This window comes from Budorcas taxicolor, chromosome 18, assembly GCF_023091745.1.
Source record: "Budorcas taxicolor isolate Tak-1 chromosome 18, Takin1.1, whole genome shotgun sequence".
Lineage (NCBI taxonomy): Eukaryota > Metazoa > Chordata > Mammalia > Artiodactyla > Bovidae > Budorcas > Budorcas taxicolor.
In genome coordinates this window covers 59553877-59572787 of record NC_068927.1, presented here as the reverse complement: position 1 = coordinate 59572787, position 18911 = coordinate 59553877, and the positions used below count along the sequence as shown (strand labels likewise).

The following is an 18911-nucleotide window of genomic DNA, read 5'->3' as shown; positions in this document are numbered from 1 at the left end:
GGATACATTGTACAGCACAGGAACCATAGCTGATATATTATATTAACTATAAATGGAATACAAATTAAAAATTTGTGAATTTCAATGTTTTACCCAAACATACTATAAATCAACTATATTTCAATTTTTAAAATTAACTAAAAATATTACAGTTGAAACACAAAATTTAAAAATGAGTAAATAAATAAATTCTTCTCTGGAGCATTCTGGAAAACATAAAGATGAAATACAGTGAATAGATTATTGTCTCAATGTTCTCATCAAGGTGGAGTAATAGTATTAGGTAAAATGACACTGTGATTCACTTTAAATGTATCTTACTTTCTAGGTTAATGCTAACACAAAATATATACACAAGTTTCAAAGAAAAGATAACAAAGTAGAATTATATTTTAAAACTAATGGAAAAGAAGTTAATACAGATAAAACAAGAAAATAAAATCTATTGATAGACAGTTGTATCTATTATATTAAATGTAAGTAGATGAATTTCTTACTCAAAATATTATTACTATACACAATAAACTGTGGAAAATTCTGAAAGAGATGGGAATACCAGACCACCTAACATGCCTCTTGAGAAATCTGTATGCAGGTCAGGAAGCAACAGTTAGAACTGGACTTGGAACAACAGACTGGTTCCAAATAGGAAAAGGAGTACGTCAAGGCTGTATATTGTCACCCTGCTTATTTAACTTATATGCAGAGTACATCATGAGAAATGCTGGGCTGGAAGAAACACAAGCTGGAATCAAGATTGCTGGGAGAAATATCAATAACCTCAGATATGCAGATGACACCACCCTTATGGCAGAAAGTGAAGAAGAACTAAAAAGCCTCTTGATGAAAGTGAAAGAGGAGAGCGAAAAAGTTGGCTTAAAGCTCAACATTCCGAAAACGAAGATCATGGCATCTGGTCCCGTCACTTCATGGGAAATAGATGGGGAAACAGTGGAAACAGTGTCAGACTTTATTTTTGGGGGCTCCAAAATCACTGCAGATGGTGACTGCAGCCATGAAATTAAAAGACGCTTACTCCTTGGAAGAAAGGTTATGACCAACCTAGATAGCTTATTCAAAAGCTGAGACATTACTTTGCCGACTAAGGTCCGTCTAGTCAAGGCTATGGTTTTTCCAGTGGTCATGTATGGATGTGAGAGTTGGACTGTGAAGAAGGCTGAGCGCCAAAGAATTGATGCTTTTGAACTGTGGTGTTGGAGAAGACTCTTGAGAGTCCCTTGGACTGCAAGGAAATCCAACCAGTCCATTCTGAAGGAGATCAGCCCTGGGATTTCTTTGGAAGGAATGATGCTAAAGCTGAAACTCCAATACTTTGGCCACCTCATGCGAAGAGTTGACTCATTGGCAAAGACTGTGATGCTGGGAGGGATTGGGGGCAGGAGGAGAAAGGGACGACCGAGGATGAGATGGCTGGATGGCATCAGCGACTCGATAGATGTGAGTCTGAGTGAACTCCGGGAGCTGGTGATGAACAGGGAGGCCTGGCGTGCTGCGATTCATGGGGTCGCAAAGAGTCGGACACGACTGAGCGACTGAACTGAACTGAACTGATATTCAATAAATGGTTTTTCAAGAGATATGGTCAAATAATAGGACTAAGGTAGAAAAATGAAAAATGCACTTTATGGAATTAAAAAAAATTAGCATGGCAATAATTTTTTCAGATAAAATATACTTAAAGATTTATAACTGGCCAATATCACTGATGAACATAGATGCAAAAATCCTTAACAAAATTCTAGCAATCAGAATCCAACCACAAATTAAAAAGATCATACACCATGACCAAGTGGGCTTTATCCCAGGGATGCAAGGATTCATCAATATCCGCAAATCGATCAATGTAATTCACCACATTAACAAATTGAAAAATAAAAGCTATATGATTATCTCAACAGATGCAGAGAAAGCCTTTGACAAAATTCAACATCCATTTATGATAAAAACTCTCCAGAAAGCGGGAATAGAAGGAAAATACCTCAACATAATAAAAGCTATATATGACAAACCCACAGCAAACATTATCCTCAATGGTGAAAAATTGAAAGCATTTCCCCTAAAGTCAGGAACAAGACAAGGATGCCCACTTTCACTGCTAATATTCAACATAGTTCTGGAAGTTTTGGCCACACCAATCAGAGCAGAAAAGGAAATAAAAGGAATCCAAATTGGAAAAGAAGAAGTAAAACTCCCACTGTTTTGATGACATGATCCTCTACATAGAAAACCCTAAAGACTCCACCAAAAAATTACTAGAGCTAATCAATGAATATAGTAAAGTTGTGGGATATAAAATCAACACACAGAAATCCCTTGCATTCCTATACACTAATAATGAGAAAGTAGAAAAAGAAATTAAGGAAACAATTCCATTCACCATTGCAATGAAAAGAATAAAATACTTAGGAATATATCTACCTAAAGGAACTAAAGACCTATATATAGAAAACCATAAAACACTGATGAAAAAAAAAATCAAAGAGGACACTAATAGATGATGAAATATACCATATTCATGGATCAGAAGAATCAATATAGTGAAAATGAGTATACTACCCAAAGCAATCTACAGATTCAATGCAATCCCTATCAAGCTACCAGCGGTATTTTTCACAGAGCTAGAACAAATAATTTCACAATTTGTATGGAAATACAAAAAACCTCGAATAGCCAAAGCAATCTTGGGAAAGAAGAATGGAACTGGAGGAATCAACTTGCCTGACTTCAGGCTCTACTACAAAGCCACAGTCATCAAGACAGTATGGTACTGGCACAAAGACAGAAGTATAGATCAATGGAACAAAATAGAAAGCCCAGAGATAAATTCACACACCTATGGACACCTTATCTTTGGCAAAGGAGGCAAGAACATACAATGGATTAAAGACAGTCTCTTTAACAAGTGGTGCTGGGAAAACTGGTCAACCACTTGTAAAAGAATGAAACTAGAACACTTTCTAACACCATACACACAAATAAACTCAAAATGGATTAAAGATCTAAACATAAGACCAGAAACTATAAAACTCCTAGAGAAGAACATAGGCAAAACGCTCTCCGACATAAATCACAGCAGGATCCTCTATGATCCACCTCCCAGAATACTGGAAATAAAAGCAAAACTAAACAAATGGGATCTAATTAAAATTAAAAGCTTCTGCGCAACAAAGGAAACTATAAGCAAGGTGAAGTGGGAGAAAATAATAGCAAATGAAGCAACTGACAAATAATTAATCTCAAAAATATACAAGCCACTCCTTCAGCTCAATTCCAGAAAAATAAATGACCCAATCAAAAAATGGGCCAAAGAACTAAACAGACATTTCTCCAAAGAAGTCATATGGATGGCTAACAAACACATGAAAAGATGCTCAACATCACTCATTATCAGAGAAATGCAAATCAAAACCACAATGAGGTACCATTTCACACCAGTCAGAATGGCTCCAATCCAAACTAGTACAGCCACTATGGAGAACAGTGTGGAGATTCCTTAAAAAACTGGAAATAGAACTATCTTATGACCCAGCAATCCCACTGCTGGACATACACAATGAGGAAACCAGAATTGAAAGAGACACATGTACCCCAATGTTCATCGAAGCACTGTTTATAATAGCCAGGACATGGAAGCAACCTAGATGTCCATCAGCAGATGAATGGATAAGAAAGCTGTGGAACATATGCACAATGGAGTATTACTCAGCCATTAAAAAGAATACATTTGAGACAGTTCTAATGAGGTGGATGAAACTGGAGCCGATTATACAGAGTGAAGTAAGCCAGAAAGAAAAACACCAATACAGTATACTAACACATATATATGGAATTTAGAAAGATGGTAATGATAACCCTGTATGTGAGATAGCAAAAGAGACACAAATGTACAGAACACACTTTTGGACCTTGCAGGAGAGGGAGAGGTTGGGATGATTAGGGAGAATGGCATTGAAACATGTATACTATCATGTAAGAAACGAATCGCCAGTCTAGGTTCAATACAAGATACAGGATGCTTGGGGCTGGTGCACTGGGATGACCCAGAAAGATGATATGGTGCCCGGATCCAGCATGGGGAACCCCGCCCATGGCAAAGGTCATGAAGAAGGGGCCTGACATGCAAAGGCAGGATCAGGCCTCATGGCCCCCTCCTCCCGGAACTTCTCGAGCATCTACCCCAAAACCAGAATCTGTCTGTCTTATTATTTCATGACTTTCACCAACTCCTCTGACATTAACAGGGGGCTATCCCCAACCACCTTTCTCTGGAAAAAGTTAAATTAGAACTCCAGTTAATAGTCTCCTGCATATAAAAGGAGTGTCTCAGCTCAAACCCCTCTGATGGCTCTCTAACTTGCCTGACACGTTTACCTGGACTTTTACAACTACACATGTGATTGTTTACAGCCCCCCAACTGTGAGAGGCATGGGTAGCCTAAAACATAGAGCCTTTCAAAGCGTTAAAAGCTATTAGGATAGTGCTGGTGTAAGATTTCACTGTGGAGCCAATGCTTGCTGCCAAGTTCCCTTAGCTCTTATCCACTGTGCACCTGGGAGTGCATTAGTTAACATAGTTAGAATGTAAGAAAAACAAGTGTAGCCTTGAAACTAACCACATCAGACCTCTGAGCTAATTGGTTCTTTCTTTGTTATAACTTGCTGCACCTTTGCTTCGTGAAAATCTAACTCTGTTTGATACTTTCTGAGGCTAATATAGATTAGAAATATAAAGAAAAAACATTTCAAGGGGAAATAAGTCTTCTGGTTGAGCAGCGTTTATCAAGAAGGTCATAAAATGCCTACAGGCCTCCAAGGCCAGAAGATAATATACTCAACAACGTTTGTGGGAAAGGTATGCAGAAAAAAGCCTGCTCTCAATAAGGGTCAGGGCTGCTGACTCTGCATGACTTTGTATTATCCATTGATCTATATGTACAACTAAAAGTATAAAAGTTTTTCTGGAAAATAAGAGATGAACCAGTTTCTCGGAAATCTGGCTCCCCCTGTGTCAATTCTCTCTCTCTCTTTCTCCCTCTCCCTCTCCCTCCTTCTCCTTTTCAGGCTGAATTCCCGTCTGGAACACAAAAGCTCACCATGTCTACTAATTTTGCCTGGGCTTCTAAGACCCAAACGGGGAGGCGCTTTGCATCTCCGCTCCTTCGGGAGACTGGGAGGGTGCCTGTGGCCTAACGTAGATGGCGCAAATCTCTTGTCTTGAGACTTTATTGGCTTCTTGTGTAAATCAATGAATCTCAGCCCCTTTTTCTCTACTACACTATTATCTTCTAATCTCTCTTTATATCTCTAAATAAATAAGTCTCTCCTCGCCAACGCCATCTCCACTTCGAATTACCCTGGATCCACCGGGGCTGGGCCCCGACAATGTGGGGAGGGTGGTGGGAGGGGGGTTCAGGATTGAGAACTCATGTACACCCGTGGCAGATTCATGTCAATGTATGGCAAAACCAATACAGTATTTTAAAGTAAATAAATAAATAAAGCGCAAATTAAAAAAAAGATTTATAACTATTGTAGTTACTGCTATTTTAAATTTTTATTAAATACAACTTTCCAATATGTTATTGATAAATACCAAACATGACTGACTTTATACATATATAGGCATATATACACAGACACACAAATATACACAAAGATCACAAGCAGACATATATACACATTCTATATTTAGGTATGTTTGTATATTCTTCTTCTTTTATGTGATCTGAAAGTGAAAGTGAAGTCGCTCAGTCGTGTCCGACTCTGCGACCACATGGACTGTAGCCTACCAGGCTCTTCTGTCCATGGGATTTTCCAGGCAATAGTACTGGAGTGGATTGCCATTTCCTTCTCCAGGGGATCTTCTCAAACCAGGGATTGAACCCGAGTCTCCCACATTGTAGACAGATGCTTTACCATCTGAGCCATCTAGTTTGTGGTAAATCATTAAATGTCTCATGAGCAGTATTTTTCTGTGGGGTGCAAGATGTCCATTCACCCAAAATAATTATTTTGTTTTCCAAACTGCTGAATTCTCAATACTTTCATTGGTTTCATAATGTCAATACAGAGAAAACCACAGACAAATCTGTCCTATAACTGAGGCAATATGCACTTTGCCCCATGAAAACTGAGGAGCAACAAACTCAACATACCCAAAATGGAGCCATGTCTTTCCCTTTCAATTGGCTCTTCCTCTGTTGTTCTGAATTTAATGGAAGTCTCCACCACAAACTAATTTCATGACTTTGGAGACATGAGTGTGCACCTGAAAACCTCTTTCTCCCCAAAATGTCCAAGTCACCTTCACAAAAGCGAAAATTTTCTGCCTTCTACACATCCCAGTTCAGTTCAGTTCAGTCACTCAGTCGTGTCTGACTCTTTGCGACCCCATGAATCGCAGCACGCCAGGCCTCCCTGTCCATCACCATCTCCCAGACTTCACTCAAACTCACATCTATCGAGTCGCTGATGCCATCCAGCCATCTCATCCTCTGTCGTCACCTTCTCTTCCTTCCCCCAATCCCTCCCAGCACCACAGTCTTTTCCAATAAGTCAACTCTTCACATGAGGTGGCCAAAGTACTGGAGTTTCAGCTTTAGCATCATTCCTTCCAAAGAACACCCAGGACCGATCTCCTTTAGAATGAACTGGTTGGATCTCCTTGCAGTCCAAGGGACTCTCAAGAGTCTTCTCCAACACCACAGTTCAAAAGCATCAATTCTTCAGCACTCAGCTTTCTTTACAGCCCAACTCTCGCATCCATACATGACCACTGGAAAAGCCATAGCCTTGACCAGACGGACCTTTGTTGGCAAAGTAATGTCTCTGTTTTTCAATATGCTATCTAGGTTGGTCATAACTTTTCTTCCAAGGAGCAAGCATCTTTTAATATCATCGCTGCAGTCACCATCTGCAGTGATTTTGGAGCCCCCAAAAATAAAGTCTGGCACTGTTTCCACTGTTTCCCCATCTATTTCCCATGAAGTGATGGGACCAGATGCCATGATCTTCGTTTTCTGAATGTTGAGCTTTAGGCCAACTTTTTCGTTCTCCTCTTTTGCTTTCATCAAGAGGCGTTTTAGTTCCTCTTCACTTTCTGCCATAAGAGTAGTGTCATCTGCATATCTGAGGTTATTGATATTTCTCCCAGCAATCTTCATTCCAGCTTGTGCTTCTTCCAGCCCAGCGTTTCTCATGATGTACTCTGCATATAAGTTAAATAAGCAAGGTGACAATATACAGCCTTGACGTACTCCTTTTCTTATTTGGAACCAGTTTGTTGTTCCATGTCCAGTTCTAACTGTTGCTTCCTGACCTGCATATAGGTTTCTCAAGAGGCAGGTCAGGTGGTCTGGTATTCCCATCTCTTTCAGAATTTTCCACAGTTTCTTGTGATCCACACAGTCAAAGGCTTTGGCGTAGTCAATAAAGCAGAAATAGATGTTTTTCTGGAACTCTCTTGCTTTTTCTATGATCAAGCAGATGTTGGCAATTTGATCTCTGGTTCCTCTGCCTTTTCTAAGACCAGCTTGAACATCTGGAAGTTCTACACATCCCAGTCCCATGCAAGTCACATCTTTTTCAACTGTCACTACCACATGATGTTGTTTAAACACATGGTAAAAAGTAATTTTATGCTCTAATTTGCACCACTTCAGTTCAATCTGGCCATTTATGCCTAAAATATTCAAACATGTTCACCTCCTCACAAAATATCATATTTGAAATAAATGTTTTCTCAAGGTATAATGGACAAAACTCAAGACTGGCTGCCAAAAATTTTATATAAGGACTAAATTTCCCCTTCAACACTATTGTTTTCAGTATCAGTAATGACCTTTCTTTCAGACACTATTCAATTCTCACATACCTTGTCTTGATATTCCGTGCCTACCTCATTTCTAGGAAATTTTACAGTGATATATTTAAGTAACACAGCTGCACACTTCTTCATAACATCCAGATTGTTTGAGGACCGAGTGTTTATTGTTGTATCCAATCTAAACCCCTCTACTGCAAGCATTAGTAGACCATCTATTAAATAAGTATTTGCACAATAATTACATAATACTTCATTACAATTACTATCATAACTGTGTCTAATTTGAAATTCTTCAACTTGAATTGGGGGAGGGCTGAGTATGGGAATATCTGATATTATACTCAAGGCAGACAGAAATGTAAGTGCCTTGGGCCCCCAATATTGGGACTTGCATGTGAACTGAGGACAGTCTTGTGGAGTCAATTAGTTAGTGTCAGAGTTGAAGTGAGCTATAGGACACCCAGCTGGTTTCCAGAGAGTTGAACAATCTCTTTGCAGACTGGAGAAAACCCACTCTTATCTGGTGTCACAATTGTTGGGAATAAACACAAGTCACTAAAAACAGTGATAGGAAAGGAACACAACAAAACGTACTGTGATAGTTACAAAGATGACTTGCAAAATGGAGACAGAAGGTGAAAAGGATGGAAAGTACATTATAGTGACACAGAAAGGTAGGTAACACCTCAACAAGCATTGGAGGAATTATTCCATTCCTCCCATAAAATACACTGAATATACTTTACATGCTGCGTCGAGCACTTGATCTGCTGGCAATGGACAGAACTCCATGAACAAGGCACACAACCCTTGTGCAGTTTACATTTTGTGGGCAAATAGAAAGTATAGTAATGGAAAATAACCACCTAGAAGACAAGATAGGAAGAACTTCTCTGATATTAATTACAGTAATATTTTTTTGGATATGTCACCTAAGGGAAAAGGAACAAAAGCAATGATATACAAATTGGACACCTATTTAATTTTAAGGGGCTTTCCTGTTAGCTCAGTGGTAAAGAATCTACCTGGAAAAAAATAAAAAAATATGCCTTCCATGCAGGAGAAGCAAGTTCAATCCCTGGGTCTGGAAGATCCCCTGGAGAAGGAAATGGTACTCCACTCCAGTATTCCTGTTGCCTGGGAAATCCAATGAACAGAGGAGCCAGAATAACAACAATTAAACTTAAAGGCCATTTCACAGCAAAGGAAACCACTGAAAAATGAGAAGACAACCAATGGAATGGAAATAAATACCTGCAAACGATATGATATCCAAAAGACATGAACAGCTCATATAACTCAATATTAAAAAACAAACAACCCCTCTGAAAAAATAAGTGGAAGGCCTAAATAGATATTTTTCCAAAGACATACAAATGCATAGCAAGCACATAAAAAGATACTAAACACAGCTAGTCATCAAAAATGCAAGTCAAACAAAAGTGAGATATTACCTCATAGCTGTCCGAATGGCTATCAACAGATATGTTGGCCAGTTTTTACAAGAAAAGAAAACCCTTGTGCATTGTGGTGGGAAATGCAAATTGGTGTAGCCGCTATGGAAAACAGTATGGAAGCTCCTCAAAAACACTCTAAATATAATTACCATATGATCCAGCAATTCCACACCTGACTCTACATTAAGAAACTACTTCAAAAAGTAACCTGTAGGACTCTACAGCTGGTCTAGTGGTTAAGTCTTGGTGTTGCCACTGCAGAATGGGCATGAGTTTGATTCTTGGTCAGGGAAGTTCCATGTGCAGTGTCATGCAGGAAAAAAAAAGGCACCATGCACCCCAATGTTGAAAGTGGCTTTTTTAAAATCAATAACCAAGATATGGACACAAATTGAGTTACCAACATTGAATGGGTAAAGAAGAGGTGATATATACACAACAGAATACTGTTCAGCTATTAAAGACAATGGAATTTGGCCATTGAAACCACATGGATAGGCCTAGAGGATATAATGCTTAAAGAGATAAATCAAACAGAAAAATAAATACTATACGATATTTGCTTCACTGAGGAATCTAAAAATAGAATAAAGAAAGTAACAAAGAAGAAATAGATTGGTAAATATAGAAAAACATCTAGTGGTTACAGTGGAGAAGGAGAAGGGGGTAAGGGCAAGAAAAGGTAAGGGATTAAGAGATGCAAACTACTGTGCATCAAATAAATCAGATATGAAGACATATGGCACAATACAGGAAACATGGCCAATCAATACATGAAGTAGAACCTTTAAAAACTGTGAATGACTATTCTGTATTCATCAAACATATAATACTGTAAATCAACTATATTTCAATCTTAGTTAACATGAAAAAAATTTTTAAGTTCAAATAAAAGTAAATTAAAAATTAAGAAAAAAGTAAATAAAATCCTCTTTGAAGCCTTCTGAAAAGAAATATGAGAAAGAGTGGATAGATTATTATCTCAATGTCCTGATAGTATCAGATAAAATGACACTGTGATTAACTTTGACTTTTTACTTTTATTTCATTTTTATAATTTTTACTGGAGTATAGTTGATTTACAATGTTGTGTTAGTTTCACATTATAGCAAAGTGAATTAGCTATACATATACATATATCCTAGCTTTTAAATGTATATAAATTTCTAAATGAAAGCCAACACATAATAAGTACACAGATTTCAAAGAAAAAAATTGTAAGGTCGAATTATATTTGAAAATTAATGAATGAAATTGACATGGGTAAAATAAAAAATAAATTATTGATACACAAATGAATAAATTATTATATTAAACAAGTAGACTAATTTATTAATTGAAATTTTGTTATTGTATTCATCTAATTTTTTTTAGGTGATATGGACAAATAATAGTATTAAAGTAGGAAAATAAAAATACAGTATAAGGAATTCAAGCATATATATACACATATTTGTAGGTATGTGTGTGACTGTATTTTTTCTTGCTGCTTTGTGATCTAGTTTGTGGAAAATGTTTAAGTGTCTCATGTGAGTTAAAGATGGTGGTTTCTCTTTGGGGTACAAAGTTTAATCTATATAGACCCATTAGGTCAAAATAGTTATTATATTTTTAAGCTGTTGAATTCTCAATACTCTTACTGGCTTCAGAATGTCGATACAAAGAAAGCCTCCATCACCTCCAATAGCTTTGATTGAAGTGATATTTCCTAAGGCCCACAACTTCACACTCCAAGATGTCTGGCTCTAGATGAGCAATCACACCATCGTGGTTATCTAGGTCATTAAGATCTTTTATGTTTTGCTACAAATAAAGCTAGTGGAGGTGATGCAATTCCAGTTGAGCTATTTCAAATCCTAGAAGATGAGGCTGTTAAAGTGCTACACTCAATATGCCAGCAAATATGGGAAACTCAGCAGTGGCCACAGGACTGGAAAAGGTCAGTTTTCATTCCGATCTCAAAGAAGGGCAATGTCAAAGAATCTTTAAACTACTACACAATTGCACTCATTTCACATCCTAGCAAATTAATGCTCAAAATTCTTCAAGACATGCTTCAACTGTAAGTGAACCAAGAAATTCCAGATTTTCAAGCTGGATTTAGAAAAGGCAGAGGAACCAGACATGAAATTGCCAACTTTCTCTGAATCAAAGAAAAAGCAAGAGAATCCTAGAAAAACATCTCCTTCTCCTTCATGACTACACTAAAGCCTTTGACAGTGTGGTAAATTCAAAACAAACTCTGGAAAATTCTTTAAGGAGATAGGACTACCAGACCATTTAACCTGCCTCCTGAGAAACCTATATGGAGATCAAGAAGCAACAGCTAGAACTGGACATGGAAAAATGGACTGGTCCAAAATTGGGAAAGGAGTACATCAAGGCTGTGTATTGTCAGTCTGCTTATTTACTTACATGCAGAGTACATCATACAAAATGCTGGGCTGGATGAAGCAAAAGCTGGAATCAAGATTGCTGGGAGAAATATTGATAAACTCAGATATGCAGATGACACCATCTTTATGGCTGAAACCAAAGAGGAATCAAAGAGCCTCTTGATGAAGGTAAAAGAGGAGAGTGAAAAATCTGGATTAAAACTCAACATTCAAAAAATAAAGATTATGGCATCCAGTCCCATCATTTCATGGCAAATAGATGGGGAAACGATGGAAACCATGACAGACTTTATTTTCTTGGGCTCCAAAATCACTGAAGATGGTGACTGCAGCCATAGAATTAAAAGACACTTGACCCTTGGAAGAAAACTATGACCAACCTAGCCAGCATATTAAAAAGCAGACACATTACTTTCCCAACAAAGGTCTGTACAGACCAAGCTATGGTTTTTCCAGTAGTCATTCATGGATGTGAGAGTTGAACCACCACGAAGGCTGAACGCTGAAGAATTGATGGTTTTGAGCTGTGGTGTTGGAGAAGACTGTTGCGGGTCCCTTGGACTGCAAGGATATCAAACCAGTCAATTCCAAAGGAAATAAATCCTGAATATTCATTCAGTCGCTCAGTCATGTCCGACTCTGCGACCCCATGGACTGCAGCACACCAGGCCTCCCTGTCCATCACCAACTCCTAGAGTTTACTCAAACTCATGTCCATTGAGTCTGTGATGCCATCCAACCATCTCATCCTCTGTCATCCCCTTCTCCTCCTGCCCTCAATCTTTCCCAGCATCAGCGTCTTTTCCAATGAGTCAGCTCTTCTCATCAGGTGGCCAAAGTATTGCAGTTTCAGCTTCAACATCAGTCCTTCCAATGAACACCCAGGACTGATCTCCTTTAGGATGGACTGGTTGGATCTTCTTGCAGTCCAAGGGACTCTCAAGAGCCTTCTCCAACACCGCAGTACAAAAGCATCAATTCTTCGGTGCTCAGCTTTCTTTATAGTCCAACTCTCACATCCATACGTTACTACTGGTAAAACCACAGCCTTGACTAGACAGACCTTTGTTGACAAAGTAATGTCTCTGCTTTTTAATATGCTGTCTAGGTTGGTCATAACTTTCCTTCCAAGGAGAAAGCGCCTTTTAATTTCATGGCTCAATCAACATCTGCAGTGATTTTGGAGCCCAAAAAAATAAAGTCAGCCACTGTTTCCATTATTTCCCCATCTATTTGCCATGAAGTGATGGGACCACATGAATATTCATTAGCAAGGCTTATACTGAAGCTGAAGCTTCAATACTTTCACCACGTGATGTGAAAACCTGACTTATTAGACAAGACCCTGATACAGGAAAGATTGATGACAGGGCAAGAAGGGGACAATAGATGATAATATGGTTGGATGGCATCACTGACTCAATGGACATGAGTTTAAGCAATGTCCTAGAGGTGGTGAAGGACAGGGAACCCTACAGGATTGCAGTCCATGGGGTGGCATTCAGACTTGACAGAGGGACTGAACAATAACAGTAAGGCAATACTCACTCTGCACCTTGAAAATTGAGGAGCCACAAACTCCATATGCACAGGATGGATCCCTTTCCCTTTCAAACGGTTCTTCCTCCGGTGCTCTGAATTTAATGGAAGTCTCCACTACAAAGTAATTTCATAGCTTTGGATATGTGAGTATGCATCTGAAAACCTCTACTTACCAATATGGTCATCTTCACAAAAGAAAGAAAATTCTGCCTTCTACAGATCCAAGTTCCATGCAATTCTCAACTTTTTCAATTATCATAATCACATGATTTTTTAAAATATGGTAAAATATAATTTTATGCTTTCCTGTACACCACTTCACTTCAATCTTGCCATTTCTACCTGAAAAATCCTTAAACACACTCATCTCCCCACAAAACACTGTATTTCATCTAAACAATTGTTGTCATTCTAAGGATAAAATTGACAAAACTAATGACTACCTTCAAAAATCTTTATTCAAGGACTGAAATTCCCTTCTCCATTGTCTTCAGATTCAGTAATGACCTGCCACATGCTCTTCCATTTCCACCCACATTTTCCTAATATTCCATGCCTACTCCATTTCTAGCAAATTTACATTGATACATTTAAGTTTTACCCTTCTACATGTGTCTATAAGAAGCAGACTGTTTGAGGACCTGCTGTTTATTATTACATAAATTCTCAACCCTTCAATTGCAAGCACTAGTAGAACGTCCATTACAGAAGTATTTACATGATAATTGTATGATACTTCCTTGCAATTACTATCACAACATTGTTTAGTTTGAAGAAGATGCTCACCACATCCTGTTTACCATCCTCTGGTAAACCACTCACATTTTACCTAGGACTCTGAGGGATTGAGTGAATAAGCCAATGAATATAGTGCAAATACATACCATTTACACCTTTCTGTTAAGAGTAGGGGAGTTTGCATTCCTTTTCCCAGCAAAACAGAGCCTGGATACTCTGGAGTCACGACTCATAAGCAGAAAGGGACTGATAGCTGGGAAACATGAAATGACTATTGCAGACATGGTCGAAATGAACAAACCAGCATTGTTGGAAATACCCAAAATAATATAAGAGATGGAGGAAAGTGTATTAAAATTAATAAAAATGCCCATCAGGAGAAGGATGGTTTTAGTGGCTCTGGACTCAGCAGAGGATATGGAGGAGCCATTGATTCTATGAACATTTTGGACTCTTTGCTTGTGCCTGTACAGAGTGAAAACTGTGGAGCCACTGGCCAAGATCATGACCACAAAAGAAAAGACAACAGGCATGGACATCATTGCTGCATATGTTTCTCCATAATGATCATTAGGAACAGCAGAACAATGTTGGAAACTTTTTCTATTTGTGATGCTTTTGTTACTCAATATTCCAGTCACGAAAATAGGATAAATGATATTTAACATCATGTTCACGACCCAGCACAGGATAATTGAAGGAACAACACACTTGAGAGCTTTCACTTTAAGCTCTGCCCACCTGGAGTTCCTGGGACTGATCGTGATGGCCTGGAAGACACTCAAGATGCATGTGATGCCAATGGATGCTCCCCTGCCCACTCCGCGAAGATAAGCAAAAACTCTGCATGCAGATCCACTTTTCAGACAACTCCACCCAAAAGTTGTTATTGGACTGCAGAATCCAGTAGAAAACAGAATGAAGATGTTGGCTACAATAAGATTCGTCACAATCAAATCAACAGTTCTCAGCCTATCCCCAGTACAACACAGGAAGAGATAACAGTAAAGAAGAGAGAAATTCCCCAGCATTCCAAATACTGTCTGTAATAATAAGATGGCTCCTGCTGCCAAATCACCAGTAGCCATGCTCTCAGGTCTCAGTGACTGATGGTTGTCTTCTGAGCTGAAGGTCTTGAATGGGAAGATGAGGCATGGAACATAAGTAGCAGGTCAACAAAAATCCAATGTTCTCCACTTATCAGCAATTCCTACTTTAAAAGAGTTAATGTTTTCCTGTCATATCAGTGCTTCCAAGAGTTGAATGAATAACCATTAGAAAATACTTGATTGAATGAATCACTGTTAAGAAAGCCACACAAATGAAAACATCTTTATTCCTCTCACATTCGTGAGGCAGACAGTATTATCTCCTTTATAAAGATGAGGGAAACATCACCCAGAGAAGTTAAATGCTTAGTCTATATTCACTCATTGGTTGTGGGCAGATGGCTAGTGAGGATTTGAATCTGGCTGCCCTGGTAACAAGGAAGGTGCATTTGCACCAGAATACATGCAAATGCTAGTGGCCTGTGTTCCTCAACTAAACCAGATCTTAGTTTAGTTTTACAACTTGTTGTTTCAGTTTAGTCTGGTAGCATTATATTTGAAAATTTAGGTACTGGGACTTCCCTGCTGGTTCAGTGGTTAAGATTTCACACTTCCATGCAGCCTGTGCTGTTTAGATACCTGGTCAGGGAACAGGATCCTGCATACCTCATGGCAAAGCCTCCCAAAAGAGACATTCTAGGGTCAAGTATAAATTTTGAATAAAATTTTATAGATATTCACAAGGAATATAATACTGCTGGCAACTGGCCTGTGTTCAAGTTGGATTTAATGAATACAAGAATGGCTCAATATTAGGGCAGCAAAAAAGACTCATTTACTCTCAATCCAGGAAAAAGCACAACGGCACAAGTCATAGTTTCATGGAACAGCAGACAATGATACCTGATTAATAGTTCACTAAAGAAACAAAATTCGTATTCATATTAATTTCATGTGATATATATATTTATTTAGTAATATCTGCAGTGTTACCTCCAGGAGATCATCCCAACACAGGGATCGACCCCAGGTATCCTACATTGCAGGCAGATTCTTTACCATCTGAGCCACCAGGGAAGCCCAAGAATACTGGAGTGGGTAGCCTATCCCTTCTCCAGGAGATCTTCCTAACCCAGGAATCAATCCGGGGTCTCCTGCATTGCAGGTGGAATTCTTTACCAGCTGCTTTATCAGCTGCTAAAGAACATGCCTCCCAACACAGGAGACATGGTTTTGATCCCCGAGTGGGGAAGATCCCCTGGAAAAGGAAATGCCAAGCCACTCCAGTATCCTTGCTTGGGAAATCCCATGGAAAGAAGGAACCTGGCGGTCTACACTGGACGAGGTCGCAAAAGAGTTGGACATGACCTAGCGACGAAACGACAACAAGTACAAGTATTACCAATAAGGCAAGATTTGTGAAAGATATGAAAATACAAGATACATGCAAAATCAACGTTTAGGTGAGCAACTTGTGTATGGTATAAAGAACATACATTTTTTGAATGAGTATCATAATTTTGAAAGAAGCAGAAATATGGTATCTGAATTGCATAACGTTCTATTTTTCTTACATGCTGATTCCTTAATTTAAGTGAAAAGGGTCTCTCCACAATCAACAGAGACACAATAATTTAATCTTCTCAGCAATTCATACAACATCCAGCGTTAGAGAGACATTTCTACTCCAGCAGTGGCTGCCCAGACACACTGTTACTGCACAAGGTCAGATGATTTCTATAGACTCGTCATACTCTTCATTACAAAGATGAACTATGTATGTGCTCACCTGTGAAACCTGAAATGTAGGCATAGGATTCCTGGAAAGTAGACTGAACATCGTATTAATTGGGGAAATACAGTCCTTAGTTTTATAAAATAACACACTAGTATTAAACCAGAACAATCTCTGTCAGTGAGTCATATATGCATCACATTAGGAGCCATTAGGAATTGGTGAAAGATCTAGCACCCAGTCACTCCTTTCCACCTCAGCTCAGACTCAGGATTTATCCCACCTTCCTGTAGGGCTTTGGTGCTGGATCAGGCTCACACAAGGGAGAATCCCTTTGTCCAATATGTTCACTTACATGATTCCTTATACAGATCCTTCCTTTACAGATTCTATCTCCCTGAAAAATACAGAAAAAAACTCAGGGACTTTTTCCTGCTTCCTGGATGATGGGCTCAGAATGAAAGTCAAAGCAATCAGCATCTGTGCAGGAGGGCTAGCTGGACCCTGAGATATGAGTTTGTGATCCTGTGACCTCACCTCCCCTCAGAACTGCAATTATCATGTCACCTGTAGCAGCGCTGGCAGGAGGAACAGATTTGGGAGCTGTGATTATTTTTGAAAATATTTTTCCAGTCGCTAATTACCAATGACAATATAAGTTTCTATCTAATATGTCTTAAGAGACTTTGGATTGTTTGTGACAGATGCTTACGTGTGAGTGTGCTAAGCCATTTCAGTTGTCTCTAACTCTTTGAGACCCAATGGAGTGTAGCCCTCCCAGGCTCCTCTGTTCATGACATTCTCCAGGCAAGAATACTGGAGTGGGTTGCCAGGCCCTCTACTTTCCACAATCCCAGGAGGCACTCAGGGCTCACATGCAGGGAGCAGGAAGAACTTAGGACTGATGTGTAAGAAACTGGCTGAACATCTATGTCTCAATGGAGGTTTTGCCTCACTGAGAAATTCTACCCAGGACAGTTCTTTCCCAATTTCATACACTGAGCTGGTCCATCAGTTAAAGTGTGACAAAGAAATGGAATTTGTCCTCACATCTGAGGTTTTCAAAAGGGATACAAGTAATAAGAAGGACATGATTTCAACAATCTACATTAGACATCAGTATACTCATTTGTACACATCAGTATCAATGAATATGTAATTTGTTAGGAAAATAAACATTCTTGATATAGACCTTCAGTAATTTTGGAAGCAGATATAGATACTACCCACAGAAGAAGGAGATATAGCTTGAAAACAGAACCATGCAAACAAAAGAACAAGGATCAGGTGGTTTAACAAGGAGATTCTACTATTTCCATAAATGTTAGATAAGTCAATGCTACTTACTCAATTCAAGACCATAGAGAGGTCAGCAGAGTTATCTACACTTACTTTTGTGCAAACTTTTCATTAAGAAATTAGGATTGCATTTTTAATTAAGAGATACATTACCATAGGGTCAAGAAAAAATGTGTATATATATATTATATAATGTGTATATATAATGTATATATATATTATATATATATATATAATATATATATAATGAATTGAATCTAATTTTTCAGGTTTTCCTTACACATATATTAAATCTTCGATCCAGGTTCGTTCCATATTCCCTCCCAATTGTCAAGTCAGTTGTTAGAGCCATAATGGAGGACAATCCATTCTACACAAGCACACACAAATGCTCACATACAAGCTCATTTACATGCGGCGATGCGAGGACATCCACACACTCAAATATATACTTGCACACATTCAGATATTTAGGCACACACATAATCACTCTCATCCGCATACAGTTTCAACGGCACACTCACAACCATGAATGCACACACTGCACACATGAAAATTACCTCTCACATACACAAGTACTTATAAATCTAAACACACATAAACTCAGAATTACACTCTTTCAGGAAACCACAGTCACCACATATGCACTTCAGTGATAAGAAGGACGGTTGTATCTTCAAACTTCTGGATGCCTCAAAATGGGAGCTTTCCTACACTTTACAGTGCTTCCAACCCTGGACAATTACAAAGACAATATTTACTACAATACACAACATCTAAAATAGCAGACAACAGTCCGACCTGTCGTCAAGACACACTCTGGGAACTAGAGTCCTTGGGGTAGTGACA

The 18911-nt window shown here is 38.6% G+C and overlaps 2 protein-coding genes across 2 annotated transcripts in view; both read right to left on the bottom strand.

Annotated features, from left to right (window-relative positions):
• The window catches only part of LOC128063521 (zinc finger protein 350), a 442658-nt gene that overhangs the window by 378629 nt on the left and 45118 nt on the right, over positions 1-18911 (bottom strand). The window lies entirely within an intron of this gene.
• Positions 14129-15067, bottom strand: LOC128063536 (vomeronasal type-1 receptor 4-like). The gene has a single exon (XM_052656313.1). The coding sequence runs from the start codon at positions 15065-15067 to the stop codon at positions 14129-14131; it is 939 nt and encodes a 312-aa protein (XP_052512273.1).

What these genes read in the sequence shown, in the direction of transcription:
- LOC128063536 (XM_052656313.1), bottom strand. Translation starts at nt 15,067, where the DNA reads ATGGCTACTGGTGATTTGGCAGCAGGAGCCATCTTATTATTACAGACA.